At 38.0% G+C, this 23,584-nt stretch overlaps 1 protein-coding gene across 2 annotated transcripts in view; it reads left to right on the top strand.

Annotated features, from left to right (window-relative positions):
* Window positions 1-4,323: 4,323 nt before the first annotated feature.
* KCNH8 (potassium voltage-gated channel subfamily H member 8) overlaps window positions 4,324-23,584 on the top strand; it is a 174,351-nt gene continuing 155,090 nt past the window's right edge. For both annotated transcript variants that reach the window (XM_005518938.2, XM_088055796.1), the window contains exon 1: window positions 4,324-4,399. In XM_005518938.2, coding sequence (XP_005518995.2) covers window positions 4,324-4,399 — 76 coding nt within the window. The remainder of the gene's footprint in view (window positions 4,400-23,584) is intronic.

Raw genomic sequence — 23,584 nt, 5'->3', positions numbered from 1 at the left:
TTCCAGTTTATAGGAACTTGGTCTCCTCCTGAGACAGAGGTGCTGGCTCTGCATTTAAACTTCAACCCAAACTGTCCCTTGTTTTTCAGAGTTTTAATTATGCAGCACTACTCTTGAAAAGTCCCGTTCTTGGTTTATGCACAGCAAAAGGCAGGGGCCAGCACTTCCTGAAGCACAACAATCATTTATCAGGATAATATTCTTAACACACGCTACTTCAGACTAAATTAGCCTGTTCGTGGCAGATGAACAGCAGGTTGCCATTCTTTGCCATTTCCTAGTATTTTCAGGCTTTTTCATAATTCCTTTTTTGCCACTAGAAGATGCCAAAGTTAACAAACAAATAAGTGGGTGGCAATTTCAAGCACAAAAGTAAGCTGCAGGCAGTCCTTGTTAATTTGATTTTCACTAGCTGCTTTCATTTGCATAAGTGTAGCAGGTGAGTTGAGTTCAAATAGTTATGCCAGGGAAGCAACTCCTTGCTTCATCAGGTAGTTCATGATATTGTAGAATATTAATAATAAAATTTGAGAAGAGTTCTGTTGCTTAAATTGTAAACTAAGAAAAGTTATGAGCAAAAATGCTACAACATGCTTCTCCTTGCATATATTCTGTGCAAAACTGCCAGTGCCCACATTTCTGGGCAAAAAGCAATAAAATAGATTACACCATGCCTCACAATGTAATTTCCTATGTTGAGTGCCCAAGTAGCTGTGGATAAGTAGGGAGAAATGTATGGCTGAGATTTTATTTATATACTGTTGAGTAAATTGAAGTGACAAAACTTATTTTCTTAGGTACTTCTTCTGGTCTAAACTGTAAACTTCATTTGCAATCTCTGGATGCTATGGCATCCTGAAGAGCAACAGCAGCACTGTTAGTCCTTAATTTCTCAGCTTTGGTACTTATCTATATATTTTTACATATATTTATGCTTTTGAATTCAGCAAAATGCTCCACAGTGAAAAAGACAGGAATGTGTAGAGTGAGCTATTTGCTTAAAGTGGATATAGATTTATACACAAAAATCAGTTAGAGTCCAACTCTTGCTTACCTGTCCTTGCCAGAAAAAAATAAGTATTGTATTAGGCACTATGTCCAGATATCCCAGATATTAGAAATTAATACAGCAAAAGTGAAAGTATTAATAAATAAAGCTGTATATCTTTAATTGAAAGATAAAAATCACCTGGGTCTATATTTTAATTTTCCTTAAACATTAAAAAAAAATCTGTGACTATTCAGAGTCCCTAGTTTGCTTTTCATTTAAAGCCTAAAAATAATTTCCCAGGACTTGGCTGCAAACTTTCAGTTGCTCCTTTTACCTCCCTTTTACATATGGTCAGATCTCATCTGCTCTTCTTAACTATTTCTTCTTTGCTCACTGAAATTACAGCCTATTAAATTTGTCTGCCTTGAGCAATTTTAAGCTTCTGTGTTTTGGAGTTAACTCTCTGAAGTACCAGTTTCTATTAAGGAAGATTACTCTTATGAGTAAAAGTCTCTAGAATATGCCAAATACAAGTGCAAAAGAGGATACTGCACTTTGATTTCTCATCTTTTGTAGTTTGAGGCTTTTTACATACATTATTTTTTGTAATATTTTTCATAGGTGCTACTTCAGAGGCATTTGGGAGGTTACTTTGTGATACATAGAACACAAATATAATTTTTAGGAGCTTAATTGTTACTACTTGTTCATAGTATGTAGTCATTTCTACAACCAATTCATAAGGGTATGGCACAATTGTGGGTACTTGTGAAGAACAGCAAACTCCCTTCTTCTTTCCTGGAGTTCTCAGAGATGAAGAGGCTTTCAGCCTGTTCTCCTTATAAAGATTTTGGTATCCTCCTGGCATCCTTCCTTCTTGTGCAGAATTTCCTTGTTGGTAGAGCTTCCACTGCTGTTGCTATCACATCCCCCTGGCTAGTGGTGAATTTAAAGAACTAATTTGTGTTCACCCTTATCAGCATGGAATGTGCCCTGTGACTCCTCTGGCACTTATCCATCCTTTCTGAGGTGTGTGTTTGCATAATTGTTTGGCATTCTTTGTCCAAGTCCTAAGGCTTTATTAAAACATTTTTTGTCTCATGATTAAGACATTTCCCTGAGCTCTTAATAAAGCTCTAAACTTACTGAAGCTGTTATGTCATACAGCCCTCAGAACACTATGATTAGAGCTCAGACTTGGTGTGGCCATTTATGGGCTTGCAGACTTAGATAACAACTTGCCTCCCCTGGAAAATTGTATCTTTTCCCTTCTGTGATGACCAAAATTGAGAAATACATTTATATCACTAAATGTATATATGGGTTTACTTCTCCTGACTGCCTGTAGTACGACTAAGAACACATTCCTTTCTCCTTCACTGTATCCCTACTTAAATGGTGTTCGGGCAGGCCATGGAAAAAAAATGCAAACTGAAACACAATTGCAGCACAAAGGCTACAACATAGGCAAGTCTTTTGTCAGGTTTCAAAGGTTTGGATTTATTTTAACAACCTCTGTTGCTGAACACTTTGTCAGAAGTGAAAACCTCATCATGCTTTTGAAGGTTTCCCAGGTATAGAAATAGGATTTTCTTTATTTCACTAGTGAATACATATACCATCAAACCCAACTACCCAGAGAGACTAAATGGAAAACTATCAATAGGAATTAATTTTGTGACTCTGCTTATGTTGGACTGGAAGATATGAGAATAATTATGAAAATTAAAAATTGCTGGCATTCAGTATTAAAAATTGTGTATTTTAAGGACGAGGCTCTTGCTTATATACTTTAAGGACAAGGCTGACAGGATTTTAAAGATTATCAGGTAGCAAGAAACTGGTAGTACTTTGAGATCTTGGAGACTTTCAAAGTACTGTACAGGCAGTCTCTCTGTTCATGTGCTACTTCTGAAAACTGGTTTGGCATCTCTATATCAACTAGTTTGTAAAAAGGCTTCTAGTACAAGGGCAACTGGACAGATTCATGATCTCAGAAAAATACTGCTTCATTCTTCAGAGCCAAGGTGAGGTTACCATGGGCAGGTTTTATATTGTGCTAGAAACCCTGTGTATCAGCATTTTCTGAGGTTCTGGGGGTATTTTACATTTCTTTATCTGATGTAAACAAAGACCCTTTCATCTCTTTTTGTAACCTCTCAGTGCTGCTTATGCTTAAAAGTGGAAATCAAATTCTTCTAACCATCTGGAGAAAGAGAGAATCCTAAATAAACAGGAATAGCAAAAAATACAAATAGCAGTACTGTAAAATAGCAAGAACCCAACAGGCTTCCTCTGCACAGTGACTTTGTAGATTAGGGAGTGTACTCCCACTTCTTTTCTCTAGGGTCTCTTAATCTTGAAAGAACATGGGGAAGTTTTGCTATTGCTGCTACAGTAAGTGAAATGACTGTACTATGGAGAGTTATCTGGCAACATTTAAAGAGCCACGGTACCAGTCTGAACAGGTTACTCATCTGAATGTGGAATATCACTTCTTTATTACTATTGTTACATATTTATTTATTTGAATTTACACATTAGACCTAGGATATGTATTAATTCTCTCCTTGGCTTTCAGGAAAAAAAAGAAAATTCAGGAATTTTTCAGGGAAGAATGCTGAAAGAATGTTATAGGGTGTATTAATAATTACAGGAAAAATGTCTACTCCTTAAATAAATGAAATAGAATCAAAATATAAATAGCCTGAGGCTACACAACTGGTGGAGCGTTATCCATGTCCCGGTCTCACTCTCCAATGAACACCTCCAGAGGGATTTGCTATCCATCAAGGGTGTTTCTCCTTTCAGCAAAGAGCCCCTGCGATATTGTTACTCATAAAAGAGGGTCCCTGTGAGCTGAGGTACCCGGGACCCTTCTCAGGTGCTAGAGCCGAAATGAGTCTGAGCCTGCCGGGGCCGGAGGAGGCTCCGCAGCCCCCGGGGGCCGCCGGTGCCTGCGCTGCCCCGCCCCACCCGGCTCCTCTACAGGTGGATAAAGGTGGCACTTCTTGCCCAGCTCCCCGCTCTCCTCCCTCACGGCGGCTCTCCACAGGCTCCCCCTCCCCCTTGCCTTTGGAGGGGTGCGAGGAGGGGCAGCGGGCGCTGCCGGCCGCGGCTCCGCACCGGGGCGGGAGCGCTGTGCGGGGCCGGGGCTGACGAGCGGGGGGCTCCCGGCGCCGGAGGCGGCGCGGCGGCATCCCCATCCTCCTTCTCCTCCCTATCCCTCCGCCTCCTCCCTCCCTACCTTCCCCCGGGCGCCCTCTGCACTTTCTTCTCGAACCACCCTCGTAGACAAACTTTGATGGGGAACCTCGCACCGCGCTGGAAAAATGCCGGTTATGAAGGGATTACTGGCACCCCAGAACACCTTCCTCGACACCATCGCCACCCGGTTTGACGGCACACGTGAGTCCGGGCTGGGGCTCCTGACTCCCTGAGAAGGGGATGCACCGGGGGCATTGCGCGGACGGGGGGAGCTTCCTCTTCCCTCCCCTCCGCCTCCCGGGGCTTCCCTGGTACCAGAAGCCGGCAATGAGGAGGGGGAGGCGAGTGAGCTCCCAGCCTCTCCCCTTCTTCTGCCTGGCTTCTCCATAGCTTTGCAGGCTAGGAGGGCGCCGGGTCCCCTCCGTCTTCGATGCCCTGCGCGGAGGCTCCGAGGGCGCTGAAGCCCGGCTTCCTGAAGGAAAGTTCTGCGCTGGACTGGGGCTTCCCCCGCGCCCCGGGCAGCCGGGAGACCGCCGGGGAGAGGCACGCTCAGCGCCTGGGCAGGGCTTTGGCAGGAGGTTTGGGGAAATTTATTTTCTTAAGTACCCCCAGCCTTGGGGGGCTACAAAATCTCCCTAAAAGCTGGATTTCTGTAAATCGGCCTCAGCACGACAGCAGCTGCCTGCAGGGCGTTGGTGGAGGCAGGCGGGCGGGAAGGGACCGAGGGCCCCCTCGGCGGCGGCGGCGGCGGCCCGGCTGCAGGACCACGGACAGGTCCCGGCTGCAGGACCACGGACAGGTCCCGGCTGCAGGACCACGGACAGGTCCCGGCTGCAGGACCACGGACAGGTCCCGGCTCCGCTCCGCCCGGCCGGCCCCGCAGGGCAGCTCCCCCGGCCCGGCGCTGCCCTCCCCGGCACGGCTGGCGTGCTCCCCCTCCGGCGTGGGGGAGCACCCGCCTCTATCTTGACTTTTGTTTCCTCTTCAATGGGGCTCGAGCATACTGAAGCAAATAAAAGGAGCATGGATGGCTCCATTTTGGGCCAAAATGGACTGCCTTCCCTTTAATTCCCTATTAAGAAATCTAGACACTGATAGTGGAGGATAAAAAACTCCGATTTGAGTTGCTGTTAGCTGTTTCTTGACTGAAAACATTGCTGTCTAATTGGTTTGATATCTTCTTGATTGAGTATTGGCATTTCCTCTATGGTTCAATTACTGTGAGATTAAGACAACTGAATTGTGATTACTGAATCAGTAAGTTGTAAAATGTCAGGAAAATGATGCAGTTACAGAGATCAATTGCAGAGAAGCACAGAACTGCATTATAACTGCTCTGCTAGTCTGAGGATACACAGATAATTATGATCCAGGGTTGTGTGTAACTGATAGTTCACTATAAAGCAATCTCTCATAAGACTACTTAGGTGTACCTTTAAATTCCTTTGACTGCAGAACTCAAAGTCCTTTCCCCCCATCCTCCAACTTTTCATTTCTACAAAACGTATGGGTATTATTTAGTGCATATTGAAGCATGCAGCTGTTATTAGAGTTTTGTTGCTGATACTGCCATTTGCCAGAAAAGCAGTTCTTCCCTTCTTTGTGCTCAGGACCCTCCCCCTTCACAATGATTTCCTTTCAAAGGAAGGAGCACACAACCTGTGACGTGTATGCACAAACTCTTCATGTATTCTATACTGTTCTTCGAAGATTCAATTTAGCAAGCAACATTAGTGATGATATTCAGGTCTCTTATTAAATAAAACACCAGAAAATATCTAATCCCCATCTTCTCAGTGACACCAACAGGCAAGTGTGGTTGAAAGCTTATTTCTTAGCTGGATTTCATACCCAAATTGAGCTACCCTTTTAAGCCAATGATTTTACTGACCTTCATGAAGTGAAGGACTGACCTTTTCTTAAACAAAAAACAGACCCCACCATCTTACATTGAAATTTAGTGCTAACAATTCATCTACATTTTCCTGGATATAATTGAAAAAGAATGTAATTACATGTTTAAGTTCACCAGAAAATACAGCACGTTATCTATTTATTATAGTCAGTGAATTATTTATTTTTAATTATTTTTTCCAGAATTCGGGTTAAATATTGAACAGGTGTATGGTAGAAGTTGTCATTGTACAATTATTGGCATGTGAAATATTCCAGGACATTCACACGGAAAGATGCTTTATGAACTATGTGGTCTTACACCTAGAAAAACTTTGCAGGATGATACTATTCTATGGAAAACTGCAGGCATGTCTCTTAATATACAGAATAGTGTTACATTTCCTTTAGAGTGTAAGAGAAAAGCGATGAATCAACTTCATATCATTGAAACAAAGTTTCAGAAAGAGAAAGTATTCCAGCTCAGAAGCAGCTCATCTGCTTTGTTGCTTTGGAAATGTTAAATTTAAATATAAAATTAATACTTTATCAGGCAAAAAAAAAATTCAAATAAAGAAGCACAGTTTTTCAAAATGTGTATACATATCTGACCATCAAGTAGAAAAATTTAAACCAATTTATTTTTCATTTAAATTGCCTGTGTGGCTGGTATTCCTGAGCTTGCTCAGGTGTCTAAAGATAGAAATAGTACCCATGGTTAATCCTTGCAGGAATCAGTCCCATGTCTTACTAGTTTTACAGGTGATACAGTCTGTGGAAAGAGTAGGACAGATACATGGCACTGAACCTGATGTTATGTTTCACAAACTTTGACCTCCCACATGATGATATTTAAATGTTAAAACACCGTCTCATGTCCAATGTCCTTTTTTTTTCTTTTTTTTTTTTTTTTCTGTTGTTTTAATATAGTCTGTAGTTAACAGACCTCTTTTCAGTTTAAGCCTCTGGGAAGGATATATTATGTTGTCATCAGTGATAGACTAATCCACCAATGCATCTTTAATCCAGAAGAGGGATAATTCTAATTCCGGGCAAAAGTGCAAGAAGGGATTCCAGATAATATCAGAAAATATGCTTTACTTTGCACGGAATTTTCACAATTTCATAGTCAGAACTTTTTAAACTACTCCATTGCAGTGATTTATGTATAATTAGCAGTTGTAAACTACACTATGAAATACTGCATATCTCAAAAAATGTATAAAACAAGTTCTTGGCAGGTTTTTCAGCTGCTCAGAATTCTCCCAGTAGATGGGGTTTTATTTGCAGTATGTTACACATAAGTATTCCTTACATATAAAATCAATAATATGTGCTAAAGAAAGCAATTAGATTAATTTTGGGGTTACTATTAGCTGTGCAGGAGATTGCAGAGGACTCCTGCAAATTTCCCACTACCTGTGTTGCACATGTGGAAGAGCAGCATTAAAGGTTGGTCCTCTGGATTTCCACAGCAGAGCTCTTGTCTCTGCCTACATGTTGCTATACCGACACCTTCTTCCAACTCAAAAATATATTTTGTGTTCCTTACATTGTAATTTAAGTTAATGGTTTCTAACAATGTTTTCCCCACCATCCAAAATGTAAGAACAAAGTTATCCAAAGACTTTTTACCCTCACTGCTAACAATCTGTTTATTACCTATATGGAAAACATAAGAATTTTCAAATGAGTGCTTTGTGGTTTAGGGGTTTTGGTTAGTTTAGCTTCGTTTTGCTTCTTAGATTTTTGAGACAAAGTTGCATTTTCAAGTGTGAAAATATTTCAAATATAAACCTATAATTAACCCAACCACCAAATATTATGAAACTGAATGTCTGAAGTGAGTTATTTCACTTCAAGCTTTTGAATGGAAAATTTGCATATTGTTGCTTCTTAACCCTATTTAAATTAGATAAGTCATTCAGAAATAGTTGCATGGTAGGAAATTATGTTCTTTTCTTTATATATATATATATATACACATAAATATTCTGCATGTACTATTTATTTATTTAAATAGATTAACACCAAGGTGCTTGTTTCTGAAAATTTGTGAGACTTTCTCAGGAAACAAAGTTAACAGAGACTGAGCAAATAGCCTTATTAATTCCTATTTAGAAAAGAACAATTTTGTGTCTTTTTATACTATGGTTATGAGAGCTGAAGTTCTATAATTATCTCCTGTCATATGTGATCAGATTCCAGATTAGGTGTGCACTTCACATTCTTATTGATAATTTTGCACTATCCATCTAACCTGAAGCTCAGCTGAGTAAATTCCTTCTTGCCTAGTGCCAATGGTGATAATTTGTTAAATCTCTATTTACTGAACTACTTCTACATTCAAATATATTTTCCAATTAAAATTGTGCTCAAGTACCAACAAAAGGATCTTAGTACCTAAGCAGCAATTTTCATAACTGTTTGGGGTTTTTTCCCTCCCTGATAAAATGGAATCAGATAAAATGGAATCAGTTTTCTGATTGTTTTAGTTACCCTTAAGGTGTGATTGAAAGGTACTTGATGAGAACATACAGATTTAAGCACACCAAGCGTGATGTCAGCGTGCTTCCACTGGCACTGTGGGTAGAACCAGGTTGTGTCTTGTGCATCATTGTCAGCTGGTACAGAGCTAAAAGCCTTTGTATACTGTGATCTTTCCAGATTGCAGGGTCAGATTCCTCCCCCACTATTTCCCAGCTACCCCCAGCACTTGCTTTTCTGTCTCATAAACAAACTGGTGATGTCTGCTAAGTTGAGCCAATGAACTAACACTTTCTGCAACTTTGTTGTCAAATTCTCTCTCATTTAAGGTGAATCCTATCCTCTCCACACCAGTCAATGTGCTGCTTAATAGTATCACAGAAACTTCAAAAGCAGCCTCTTGGCTGCCTGGGGGTTCTCCCTCAAACATGCTCAAGGAATTGCAGCAGGGTCAGACGTAGGGAATCATCAACCGAGCTTCCAGTTGATCAGACTCCAGGATCAAAATAGTCCACAAAGATAAAATATGCCCCAATTACAGACTGGGAGCAGAGTGGCTGGAAAGCTGCCCAGCAGAAAGGTACCTTGGGGTGCTGGGTGACAGCTGGCTGAACCAGTGTGTTCCCAGGTAGCCAAAAAGACCACTGGCATCCTGGCCTGTGTCAGGAATCATGGGGCCAGTAGGACCAGGGCAATGATCATAGTCCCGTACAGGGCACTGGTTAGGCTGCACCTTGAGTACAGTGTCCAGGAATCCAATCCAGGAAGGACATTGAGGTGCTGGAGTAGGCACAGAGCAGGACAATGAAGCTGGTGAAGGGTCTGGAGAGAATTTCCTATGAGGAGCAGCTGAGAGAGCTGGGGTTGTTTAGCCTGGAGAAAAGGAGGCTCAGGGAAGATCTTATCCCTCTCTACAGCTGCCTGAAAGGAGGGTGTAGCCCTCCTTCTCTCAGGTCACTTCTCTCAGGCAACCAGTGACAGGACGAGACAACACAGCCTCAAGCTGTCCTGGGAGAGGTTTAGCTTGGACATTAGAAATAAATTCTTCATTGTCCCTGGAGGTGCGTAAGGAAAGACAGGACGTGGCACTTGGAGTAAACATGGTGGGAGGTTGGACTCGATGATCTCAGAGGTCTTTTCACAGAGTTGATTCTGTGACTCTGTAAAATCCTGTGGCCAAGGAAGGGTGGCTCAAACTGTGATAAGGACTGATCAAAGTCAAAGAGACTTCAAAGCAGCAACAATGGAAAATCTGGTGATCTGTCAAACTGTCTCTCTGAAGGAATAAGAGCAGGGAAGCTGGTCTAGTTCTTTGTCATAGAGATGAAGTGAGTTGGCTTGAGGGAAATTTCCAAAGATACTTCTATTGTTGTTCCTGTGTTAATGCAGAATTGTTTAGTGCTTTTACTCATTTCCTTGAACAAGTAAACAACGTAGTGTTGTGAATTAATAATTTGTCACTGGAAAAATATACAGTAAACACTGGAAAGAATATTGCCTGTTGTCAACTCAGAGCCCCAATAAAGCAGACCTTGCCTCTACTTTTCTCTGTAAGATGTGACCAGCACTGCACCTTGCTGTAGCTCCATTACTAAAAAAGGCAAATATGATTTTTAATATAAACCAGGGATTGGATGTTGGAACCTGTGTTGTGTTGTTGCTCTTTGATGAAAGTAACCAAGTGGTTAGATGAGGCAGCTAACTGGAAAATCTTTTCCTCTTCTTTTGGCACAAGTTTTGGGAGTGTAGAATTTCATAATTTAAGGTCAGTTTATCTGCTTATCTTTGCTTTCAGCAGCTATAGTAACTTCTGATTCTAGCTTGAGCTGAAATTTGTACTGAAAGATAGAATTGGAAGGGTTTCAAGGCATCTTAAGAGCATGTTTCTTAATTTTTGAATTCTGGTCCTAAGGATCTGATTCAATTTTAAAAAAAAGTATTTAGGCATTATTTTTAATGTGCAATCACTTTAAAATAATGGAAAATGGTCATTACTGTATGTTTTATTCAGAGTCCATGTTATTGATAGAGAAAATACTGATGTATTCAAATTCTTGAGTGATGTTCTCTTATTTTTTGCTAGACAGAAATAAGACAGGATGATAATTCTACAGTTCTTCCATTCTGAGACTATATAGTTCAGTAATCACACTAATCTTAGATTAGTGTTATAAATATAAAGTTGGACTAATAGCACACATCATTACTTCAGAAATAAACCCTGTATTTTAATTCAAGGCAAGCATTTGAGATTTAGGAGTGAAAATAGTCATTAAATAAGGTATGTTTTCTTTCCTGAGTAACAAAAGAATATTATCTTCTGTATTGTTTTTGGGTAGAAACCTGACAGACAGTGCAGTGATCAAAACAAATCTGGTTATTTGAATCTACATATGTATGAATGAACATGTATTTTGTGTGAGCACAAGAAATTCTTTAGTGTTTCTAAACCTTAGATCATTATCTGAATTCCCACTACAGAGTTTCTGCAAATGTCCCCTTTTTTCCTTCCTCAAACATATACTACTTATGCATTTCAATGATCAAATAGATTTATCCTGAAAACAGATTTCTCTTATTGTTATCATTACATTTGTACATTCAACTTCTATTTTTTCATTTATTTTTTATTTTATTTGGGCAGGTACCAATTCCATACACATTGCCAGTCATTTTGGATATAAAGAAAAGATGCTCAGAGTATTTCTCAGGGCAATAAAGAATAGAAATACAACAAAAGCACTGCTTCTAGCACACATGGAAGTGTAAGCAAGTAGACGTACATGAACATATTCAAATAAATCAGGCAAGATATGGGTTTACAGAACATTCACTGCTCTTACTACTATTCTGAGGAGATGAATTTTTGAAAGAAAAACAAGGTGCAGGCATTGCATATGCTGTAGCATGGAAAAGGTTAATAAAGGCAGTTGCTACAGCAGTTTTGCTTTATCACAAGCAAGCTCATCTTACCTTGTGTTAAAGTGACTACAAGAAAAAAGCAGGTAAGGAACAACCTGCTCACAGAGTAATGTTGTTTCTTGCCCACTCAATCTAAAAATAAATAAATAAGGAAAAAAAAAGGTAGCAAGGGAAAGTGGGTGGGGGAAGGGGAGGCACAGCAAGATAAAGAAGCAAACAAAACATTCTCAAATCTCAGAGAGGAGAGAGACTTGCTTAACAGTTAAAAAAAAAGCCTTCTTTTGGACTTTATCTTGCCAAGAGCTTCTGCCTCCTTCTGTTTTCTGGGACTGATAGTAGTATTCAAAGACTTTAGAACAGGTGTTGTTCTTAAAATACTAGTGCATTCAACATTGAACTTGACATTAAATATCGTCTGAGCATCCTTAAAGCTTAATGCTGGCTGTCAATCATTTCAGGGACAGCTGAAGACAATTGTGTTATGGAGAAATTTGTTGTCTTCCCTGTTGATCTTTTGAATAGAAAACAGCTTCAAGTGTGCCAGCACTCAATTTACCTTCTCCTCAGGCCTCACTTCTGATAACTAGGAGTCTAGGATTATTTTGCTTTTTTCTCTTTTTTAAACCTATAGAAATACAGAAGGATTCATCTGACCAGAATACACCTGAAATTCACTCTTACAACTTTTTTTTTGATGGCCTTTTCTTTTTGCCTTCCATCTCACTCAATAGCTAGTTATGACATGTGACTATGCATCTTATTCCAAAGCTACGCAAGAGAACTCTGAGCTGGTCCTTTCGTCATTTATTTGATGTTTACAATGAGAAAATTGTCCTCAGATAAATAACTTGATTCTTTTTTTCCCCCTAAATGACAGATAACTCCTGGACAAGTGATGAGTGTGTTTTTGTATAGAGACTGCCTTTTCTCACATTTTAGTTAGGAATTTCTCACAATTATGTTTAGGAATTTAAAGTGATATGAAAAACAATAGGGAAAGCAAATTGTTTTAGAGGAAAATATTTTTGCATAAAAAGCAACCTTCTTTGTGGAAGATGAAAAGGACTCTGAAGAGTAAAAACCTTTAAAAGTCAATAATAATCACAGTGTATTGGTGACAAGCTGTTTTCTCTTCTTTTCTGGTGATTTTTTTTTAATGATTGAATTAAAAAGTACACAATATTTTAATCCACATATTTCTTTTTAATATATGGATTATGTTTGTGAAATGATAAGACATTCACTGCATTCATTAAACTAGATTGTTTCTTTATTACTTTGAAAGCTCTTGAGATTTGGAATTTGGACTTAACATTTTACTTTTTTTTGCTTCCCGAACAGCGGGAAGAAGAATGCACCTGATAAAACCTGTAGTTATAGAATTATATGTTAGGGATTTAAATAATTAAATGTTCAATGTAGAAAAGAATAGTTAATAAATATTAATGAAAGGTCTTGAGCTACACATTTGCCAAGATTACGGAAAATTAACAGGATCACTGATTTACACAGGAATATATATAGCTGTAAGTTGTGTCTGCTTCAGTGCTGTAATAGTTGGGTGAAAGCTTGGGAGGAAAAGGGTGAGAGAATAGTGTGGTTATGCACTATATTTTGGGGGCCTTTCAAGGTCTTACTGTAAATTAGTGTTTGGGATTTTTAAAGCATGGTTTTAATGGCCCTCTCAGAAGCAGAACTATGACTAAGTTATCTTCTTAGTCATGCTCAAGAGTTGCTTCTGCACTGGAAACATAAACCAGGATGTTTCAGAAATCCTGACTGTCTTTACTAGCTCTTTGTATTTTTACAGGAATATTTACCGAGAGCTGTTGGTTTGTTTGGGTTTTTTCAGTTGATGTATAATTTAGCGTTTACCAGGAGAGTGACTCTGCTGACACCGCCTTGCAGAGCTTGTGCCAGAGTGGTTAGAGCAAGGAACGGTCCATGGATCTGTTGCCAACAGCTTCCTGCCTGGAATTCGGCAGGTGATGCTCTTCCCTTGTCCGACACTGAGTACTTTCCCTAAGGAAAGGGATGGGCTACCCACATCAGTCACATGAACTCACTGCAGTGCAGTGTGAGACCGCAGGATTCATCCTTTACACGCTTACAGGTATGTCAAAGCTTGTGATGGTTAAAGCATACTTCCAGATTTTCTTCTGATCAGGTGGAGGTTTGCATCCAACTATTTTCAATTCTCTGCAAAAGCTTGCCATTTCCTCCTCTTTCTTTTCAAATTCATTAGAAATTACAGTTAATTATTAATTAACTTATCTTTATACCTGTAGAGAGTAGTCGTAAGTGACATCTGAATTTTGAAAAAACAGTCTCTTATCCTTTAAGATGTATTAAGAACCTTTAAAAAACCCAGATTATAATCAAACTTAACCACAAAATTGATTATTTTTTTTTTTAAGTTTACTTACAGAATGAACTGGACTGGTGATTGATTTTTAGGCGTAAGGGATAGTCCTGGGTGGTGAAGTGTACAAGTGATGTTTGGCCAAGAAAGAAAAGAGGAGTGAGCAGCTGTGAAGAAGCAGAGGTGGATTGACTGATGGGATTGCTGAGTGAGCAGCAGGTATTGCTTTGGAATGAACCAAATGCTCCCCCACGCTGCTGATCGATCCCTGCAGCAGAGGCAGTGATCAACAACAGTCAGGATGGGCAGGTGGAAATTACTGCAGACATTTAAACACATCAGTCACAATTCTTATATAAATAAAGCAGGCAGGTGTTGAACTGTGTTCATACTGCTGTGAGCAGGATCCAGATGGGGATTTGGGATTTTGGTTCCAATTACAACTCAGTGCTAATCATGAAATTAGATAGTGGGAGCAGTAACTCTTGGAGGAATGCAGAGATTTTGCTGCCTACATCCAGTTGGAGCTATCTGAATTGCAATTTTTCCCCCCTGCTTTTGTCCTGATTAAATAAGACAATTATGTATCAAAAATATGCTTCCTTTTGACACCAAGAGTATCTTCAGAAAAGCAGTTATCTGTCTGGACATTTCAACACTTCGTATTTCAAATAGGTTTATAAATAGAGAAACATATTTGCAGGTGATAACCTGGTTTAATTACAGAGGAAATCATGCTTCAGATATGATAAATAGTTCATTTATTAATTTTTCTGCTGACGTGTGTCTCCTGGGAATGATTGCTTGAACTGTCAGGGGAGCTGCAGGCCTTCTGTTTGTGTCTTTTGTGATGAATAATTGTAATGTTGCTAATTTCTGCTGAGTTTTTTGGGGGTATGCTTTTTAAACATAAATAATCGCAACCTAATATCGTACCAATCTCACCTGTAATATATCAAATTACTGAAGCAATAACTTTATATAAATAGGTATGATCACTCAAAGAAAGAGGTGGAAATAAAAACAGCTGCTCTATACATCAATAAATCAGATGTGAAGTACAGGTAAATAGTTCAACTGGCAGACTCACAAGTGACAAGCATGAGGAGTGTCTCTTCCAGGGAAGCAGCAGACTAAATTCAGGGAAATAAGTCTTCTAAATTAATAATTAAAATAAATAATCTGGGATTGTAGTAATTATTTTGCAGTTTAGCTTTATTCTTCATCTTGAAACAAGTTTCCCTTTTATGAATTCAGTGTAGCCAATGTTCTCTCACTGAAAGGAAGGCAAAGGCCAGAAAGCCCAACAGTAGAACTACTGTGTGACCCACACCATGATGGATGGATCTTAACAAGCTGAGATTTAGGAGCTGAGAGAAATAATTACAAGAAAAGATAAGAGGTTAGAATTAATTGGAAGAGTATTATTAGGTTTTTCCCCAGTCTGATATAGTTGATATGTCAGTTTGCATGAACTGTCATTGAAAACAATGCTTCCAGGTGCTCTATTAAAGGTTATGAGACGTCTTCTGCCACCTTCACATATTCTGTTTTATGCTGGTATGACTTTCTAAGAGAAACAAGAATGAAGAAGGAGGAACTTTTGTTACATTTATAGAATGAAAGCACTGGCTTCTAACCTTTTTGATGCTCAGAAGTCTATAAAATTGATTGTGTTTAATTAAGATGTACATAACCCTTTATTCAATGAACTATTTTTCTGAAGTGAAGTTAATGAGAAAGAATGCTTGCAATGGTGTTTCTTAGTCTGATAGTAGCTGTTTTTCTAACTATTAAATTTTGACGTATTGCTGAGCTGAGAACAGTGATTTTATTTCATCTGTTTTAATGCTTAGAGTATTGTAGTTGTTTACACAGCACTTGAATATTTTGGTGTTCATCTATCATGGCTAATTCATGGCTTCCAGGGAGGGTCTGTGAATGGCACAATAAACTAAATGTAATAACAGAATAGTTTGCTTTTGAAAGCAGGTGCTTCCTGATAGGTTTTTCAGGCTTGGCTGTAAAATAATGCAGTGAGTGTTCTAATAGTTTGGCTGTGGGAAAAAAAAAACTGAATCCTTCCTTTTTGATAGACCAGTGTTTTCCTTGGCACATAATACAATGCCATCTTGGGCTAAATGACATGGAATATCTCTGGGGCTGGTGATGAAAATTTGGATATGTCTTCCAGCCAGGCTCAGTCCAGCTGCAGGGCTTGTTGTTCTGCTGCAGGGAAGCATCAATACTCTTGTTCTGGGAACCTTTTTTCTAGATAAGTCCTTAAATAACAAATCAAGTATCAGAGCTGGCATGTACATAAACAGTGTGGACGCCTGACAGGAAAGGGTCTGAATTATGGCACTTTCTGATGCTCACAGACCTGTGTTCTGGGATTATGAGACAAGAGTCAAGAGCTGTTCTCTGTATTATCAAGAAAGTAAAATATTTCCCAGAAATAAATCAAATTTTCTAGAGAAATTTGATTTCTTTATGGTAGCACTGCTGCTCCACACTAAGGGACATGCTTGTACACTTGTTAAATTCTCAGTAGTTCCTACATGAATTTATACTTGCACTTAAAATCAAACATGTGATGCTATTACAGAAAACAAACCAAAACATATTTCTGAAGCAAAAAAATTTCCTGCAATTTTCAATTATCTGCAATTTTGGATCAATCCTGAAATTTTATCAGGTTTTAAGCTTTAGAAATAATTTTTACATTTTGTTACTCAAGAAATGTCATGATGAAAATAATTTCAAGATCTCTTGTAGCACCTAGGTAGCTCTGTTGTTAAAATATAGTGCTAGAGAACATAATAGCTACAGCAGAAGAAAAAATAGAGAAATAAGAAAAGTGAAGTCTGTAACTTATTTTCAGAAGTACAAATTACTGAGTTACAGATACAAGACTTTCACCTTATCTATTCTGTTCATGCCATGAAAGGGGCATGTTTCATACCCCTAATCCTTCCTTCCTTAATCCTTTATATGAATGGATTGTTGCACATGAGAAGCACATTTCCATCCTTACTGTTTCCAAAATTACTCTTATAAAATGATATCCTGACAAGACCAGACTAGCTGGGAGTGTTAAACTTGGCTTAAACTATACTGATGACAAACAGGAAGGAACAAAGCATGGAACTAGATTAGTCTAGGTCACAGGAACTCATCTGACATTAGAAACAGAAAATATCTCACTTTTTCTAATCTCGTAATCATCTCAATCACAGACTTTGAAGAAATGAAGAGGATTTTTCATGACACGGGATTTGTAACAACCTACACTATGATGAAACAGCATGTCTATAAAGAGCAATTCTATCTTTACTTCCAATGCATATCTTTCAGAACATTAATGCTCTGTCAGCAAGAAAAAAACTTTTCATATAAATGTGGTTTTAAATGTCCAGGAGGAAAAAATATTCCTCTAAAAATATACTTTACTTTCCAAAAAGTTGTTCTAATGACACAGCTTTCACATAGCTTTCAGACCAAAATAAGAAAGCAAATTTCATAAATGTTTGAAAAAAAAGACTGAAGGAGGAACCCAAACAAACTTACATTGGTGAAAATATGGCAATAATAAATTTATGTATTTTATCACTTTGATATATTTTTATTTCAGAATTCAGGATTCCACTATTTTATCTACAACACTTTGGGAAGCATCAAAAACAAAGTGGCTTTTACTGATATAAATTACATTTTCTGAGGAACAGCTGAATTTGTTTTCAATCTACTGAAAGTAAAAATAGAACTACTATGAATACTCTAAGGTGTCATGGTGTGTTTTCCTGCTTTCTAAATCATCAAGACCAGAACCTCCTGGAACTTCAACCAAATGCACTTATCTGTTTCTTCAATGTAGTGCCTTTTCCTGTTCCTTCCATTCCAGCTGGATACCAGTGACCCAACCTGACTTTCTCCCAAGACAGTTCTTGACCCAGCTCAGATCAGTTGGAAAAATTTATTTTGCCATGTATGAGAGAGCTGTCCTTGAAGTGTGGGGACATTCAGTTGCTTCCTCATTCACCAGACTAACTGTAAAAGTACTGGGAGTTTTTATTTCCATAAATAATACATTGGTTTCATACTGTTTTGTGAGAACAAGAGCATAAGCTCAAGTTCTTCCCTATAACAGAAATATAAAATCGGTGATGAGAAATGAAACCCTAGCCCTGGACTGGTCAGCTTTAACACATAGTGAACACAGTACCAATTCAAATGGACATCTAGCAAATTTCTTTGGATAATCCTTTTCTCTTTTTTTTTTTTTTTAATTATTATTTTTTTGTTTCCTAATTTCACAAAGTGCTGAAATTCTAACATTTATTATTTGCTAAAGCACCAGATAAAAAAATCTCTTCAGCTCTTGCAAATGTATGGAAGGTGTAAAAAATTTTTCTGTGTGCCAAAGAATCCCCGTTTACCCTTGCCTTTGAGATGCTGTATGAATATTCTATAATCCAATACAGTCAAGTTGACACTGAAATTTTGGGGCATGAGTAATTTCTCTCCTGGCTGTTTAATAAAGCTTATTGTATCTCTTCTTCCCTGATAAATATTGCTGAAAATAGGCAGGGGATTTAGTGTTGAGAAGAGAGAAGATAGGGAGAAAGGAATCTGTATGGGAAACACAGTCACTTAAGTCCTATTTGCTTTATTACAAGAAGTAGAAGAACATTAAAACTTTCTTGAGAGATTCAACAAGCATTGGCAATCCTAGTAGTTCAAATATTCACATTTATAACACTCTGAAATAGATACCTAACTGATTCTGTATTGAAACTTTCCAATTTAAGGCTTTCTTGGCTTTAGTAATGTAAAATAAATGTGATACATTAATTCTGAGCCTATTGCTGTGAGGGAGAAAATAAATCAGTTGAAATGCTCAAAAGATAGTCATATATGCTATTTGGCCTTCTTGCTATTTTAGACAGGAGGGTTTTTTAGCACTGAATACCTCTGGAAGGTATGGTGAATGTGGCACAATTTTTCTTTCCTTAACTGGTTGAAGTTATTTGCAGAACGGAGTAGAGGAAAGTGCTTTTCTTTCTTTTGTCTGCAGAGGGAATCTTGCATTCCTAATTTTTACTGCTTCTTGGATGCACTCTAATTAGAGGTCTAAAATAGACTGTATAACTCCCCTTCATAACTGCATAAAACTTATAAGAATCTCGTAATAGCTCCTCTCAAATCTCTCACATCTGGAAATAGTGAAACCAATTATCTTTGAGTTGTCTTTTTCTGCTTTTATGGAAGGACCTTGCATAACACCCTGAGAATCACACCTCTTAAGAGAACTGATGAAGAAAGAGTAGTCAAAAGCAGAGCCACCTAGTTTTTTGTCTTGCATTTTTTTTCCTTGCAGATGAACTTGAGCTAATTTCATCAATAGAAATTACTTCTTAAGTGGAATAATTTATTTCCTTGAAACTATTTAGAAATAAATGACACTTAAATGAGTTTTCTAACAACATTCATTTTTACACTGCTTCAGCTAAATTGTATATTAGTGCACAAAATGAAGCAGCTGGAGATAGTTCTGACACTTGAGAAAAGACCCAAATTTATAGCCAAAAATGTAACTCATCTGGGTATGAAGAATATTTTTTTAGATATGTGTGATATCAGTAGCAGTCTTAATATGTACATAATGTATTTTCTGATAATTGAACCATTATTTCAGTGTATATTCAGTTACTTAATATCTTTAATATTGCTGAATACAGTTTTGCTTTTGCCTAAAAATGTACTTGAGGAGTATGAACTTAGCTGGTTTTGTTATTAGAATCAAAGTCTGGTTGCTGCTTGTTTGAGTTTTTTAAGATACTAAAATAATGACCAATGAATCACACATTGCAAGAAACTCCTAATCTTTCTTGCAGCCTTTTGTGGTTTTCCCCATGAAAACAATTCCTTCCTAAAATAACAACATTATCTGGCATGCAGTGTCTGAACATCATGTACTTACTATGTTCTCTGTTGTTCTATGCAATGGCAAAAATTATGTCAAAGTAGTTTCCGTATAAATGGAAACATTGATTTATAACATTTTATGCCATTAAGTATTTTAAAATAGTTTCATCCACTGTTAGGAAGAGTTATGAAGTTATGCATTTATAACACAAAAATCAGCAGAACATAAATACATTTAAATACTCCTTCAGAAGCAATGATTGTAAGATGCCAGAGCTTTATCATTAACAATGAAAAACAGGAGAGCTTGGTTGCCTTAGCCTGCAGTCATATGTCCATGTGCAGAAATGGGGTAATAAGGAACAAGTCCCCCTGACAGATCTCAAAATACAGATACAAAATTATTCTGTACATAATCACCCATCTGATGAGTCAGCATGTTATATATAACTTGCAGTGCATTATTTTTTATAAGTGACTTCATTCTTAGAAATATAATTTTTCAGATAAGTCCAAGGAATTAAATAAATTTTAAACTAAAATTTGAAACTTCTGGAAGACCAAATGTTTCAGTGTCTTTATTAGGAACACACTTACTAAATGGATTGCCTGACATAGGAAGGAGATAGGCTGGTCCAGATGGTGTTTTCACCATCTGAAAAGTGTCCTTCTCTCCACTGATTAGAATACAGAAGTAAAGAACAAATACCTGAAATTTGACAAGCAAAAAGAGACCACTAGTGGTCTTTTCTCCCTGTGTTTAAATACAGGCCACAGTTATGAAGTTCAGTCATTGAAGAGTATTGATTATTTAAATAAATTTAAAATATATTTGTGTATATGTATTACAGCACGTTCTAATTGCTGCAGTGACTGAATTCAAAACCAGTTCAGAGATAAAATTTCTTTCTGACAAACCAAGTTAGTACTGATATTTGAACTTAAATCTACTGGTTATATTTCTCATCAATAGTCAGTTACATCTGCAATGTATTGGAAGCTGTGTGCCAAATTAAAACTGGGAATGGTATTTCACAGGGTTGCTCTGATTTTACTCTAAGTCTGAACTTAATTCTGACTTTAATGAAGCTAAATTCCAAACTAAAACCCCTGTATTACCCTAGGCTTTCAATGCAGAGGTAAATAGAGTGGGTGTAGAAACAGATGAACATCAAAAGCTGCCCACTGTAGGTTACAAGAAAACACAGGTGGGTCAGGAGCGACTGGGTTGTTGTTTGCCACTTAACTCATGTTAGTTCATAATCCTGTAGGCCTTTGGGAGATTACTGTGGAGCAGAACAGTCCTACAACAATGCTTCACACAGTAATAATCAGGAAAAACCTCTTTCCCAGTAAACAGAAGGAGCTCTGTGCCCCCACCAAACCATAAGCCTTTTCAGAGTAAACCCTCTCAGGCTGGAAATACTGGCTGCTTGCCACTCTATGCTATCCACTGTTCCTCAGGAACTCGCAAGCCCAGACTTCAAAAAGGAAAGAGGGCTGAAAATGTCACTCGACAGATCAGATCTTTCACAGATGTAATATTTTCCATGGGAATGTTATCCTCATCTCTCTTGATTCTGCTTGCAGCTGTGCAAGGTGTTTCAATGCATAATGGGAAAATACACAGGCAGTAAGTTCACAGGAAGTATTTGAAGTCTGTGCTTTGTAACATTATTACTTTAATTCAAACTAATCCTTGCCTCTTGTTAATGAATTTGAATTAAAAATGAGGTGTGCTCTGAACAACTCATAACAGTGGGTTGAAACTTTAAGGTCCTTTTGAACCCTAATCATTCTATGATTGTAAGAATAGATGTCCTGTATGTCCTTTAATTTTGATCAAACCTGTATGTGTGATCCCTATATGGTATCTGTGGTGTGTTTCACGTTTGCTGGATGCATTGCACCAACCAAAGTGACCTGCTAATTCCATGCAATCTGCAAGACAGGTGGAGTGGGCATCGAGACCTGGTTCATTCCTGGTCTGGAATGGCAGGAAGCACTGCTGACATTGTGCATGATGTCCTGTAGCAACATGCCAGATCCAGTGAGACCACAGTAATGTGCATTTCTGCAGTTTTTTGAAGGTAATGATCCACATGTTTCATTGGTGGTCTGTCCCTCAATAAAGGCTTTCTCCACTATCTCTGGATGTCCCATGGTCATGCTTTCTATCTTGCTCCTTATCCTAATAACTCCTAGGAGTAAGTCCATGTGTGTGTATTGGACAGAAATGTAGGAAATTAAATTCTTTCCAGGTAGGAAGACTGAGTGTGGTATAAGGGCAAATCTGAAGGGAAATGAAGATAGTCCTAGGGTTGAGTAGAAATATATCATTTTGGATTATTTAAGTTATGCCTTCGTTCTGGCTCTTGAGGGAGTTACAAGGCTGAGTAAATAACAAAATTCCCTAAATAAATTTTCTTCCATCCTTGAAATGAGACATCATGTACACCTAACTTGTGAAGGAGCTTTGAAGAATATTTAATGCTTTTAAAACATCTTGACAATGTGCAATGATCCACAAATATTGACTATCATTCCTTAATTATTAAGAAATTATTAATTTCCACTCAAAATCCATTACCACTGTTATTATTTTATGTTTTGGTTACTGCTCTGAAAGAATTTTTTTTTCAAAAAATAATATACCAATTAAACTTAAAAAAGAAAGTTATTTTTACTCTGGTCCAGACTAAATCTCCTTTGGGGTGAGTGGCCAATTCCATCAATGTCCCAGCCCTGTTTGTCAGAACAGTAAGATTGTGCAAAGTTCCAGCTGCTGCTGTGATATGTCACCCAGAGAGAAATGCTGATGTTATAATATTGTTTAACTCCAGCTTAACCAAAATATTTGGTTTCTCAATTATGATGCCAGTTTTTGTTTTGTTATGGTATCAGTGTAGTTTCATATTATCCATATATCGTTGCCAAAATAATTGAAACAGAAATGGGTTTATTGCCACATTATTTTCAAAGTTAATATATAACATTGCTATAACTCCTTATCATTCTGTGCCTCAAATACCTTTTTCTTGTTTCCTTGTATATTTTGTTCAGCTGGAGTTGTCCATCCTTTCTTAATGCAATGTAATTTTTTTGAAAACATCACAATAAGAAACAAATTTTAAAGGACCCTTCTTTTATTTCTTTCCTTTTTTCTTCTAGGTACTTCATGGTCATTTTAAAGTTGCAGTACTTACATTTTCTTCCTTTCCATGTGTGAATGCTCCACACCGATTTTCTAGGAGTCAGAGTGATGCATAGATGGGGCAGATCAGGGAAACTAATAGCTGGAAGACCAGACCTTCTATTTTCTAAAGACTGTTGAGTCTTAAGCCAAAAAAGCATGAATGTTACTCTTTCAGAGACCCATTGTAAAGAACTTCCACTATCATGGACCTATTAGAATGTCAGTTCCTGGAATTTCCATTTTCTTCCATTCCTTGACTTCTGAAAATATCTTGTTTTGGTTTGTTTGGGGCTTGTTAGTTTTTTGGGTTTTTTATGCCTATTTCATATTGTTCAATGTATTTTTACATTCTTATAATGACTTTTTTGCTCTCCCATAGAGACTGGGTGTACATGGGTAGTGAAGAATGTGATCACAAATGCCCTCCTCTGTGGCCCTCATCCTTTCCAGCTGCACAGCTGGATGTCACTCCAGCTGCTGTTCAGTTATCACATCCACTACTCTTGTTTAGGAAAACTTTATTTTGCTGATTAAAAAGTATACTCAACCCTGCTGCCTCCCAACTTGTCATGGGCCAGGGCTTAGTCTCTTCTCCATT

The sequence above is a fragment of the Pseudopodoces humilis genome, chromosome 1 (genome assembly GCF_049639895.1).
Source record: "Pseudopodoces humilis isolate 2021_Gansu_Grassland_sample_001 chromosome 1, ASM4963989v1, whole genome shotgun sequence".
Lineage (NCBI taxonomy): Eukaryota > Metazoa > Chordata > Aves > Passeriformes > Paridae > Pseudopodoces > Pseudopodoces humilis.
This window is presented reverse-complemented; position numbering and strand designations above follow the sequence as displayed.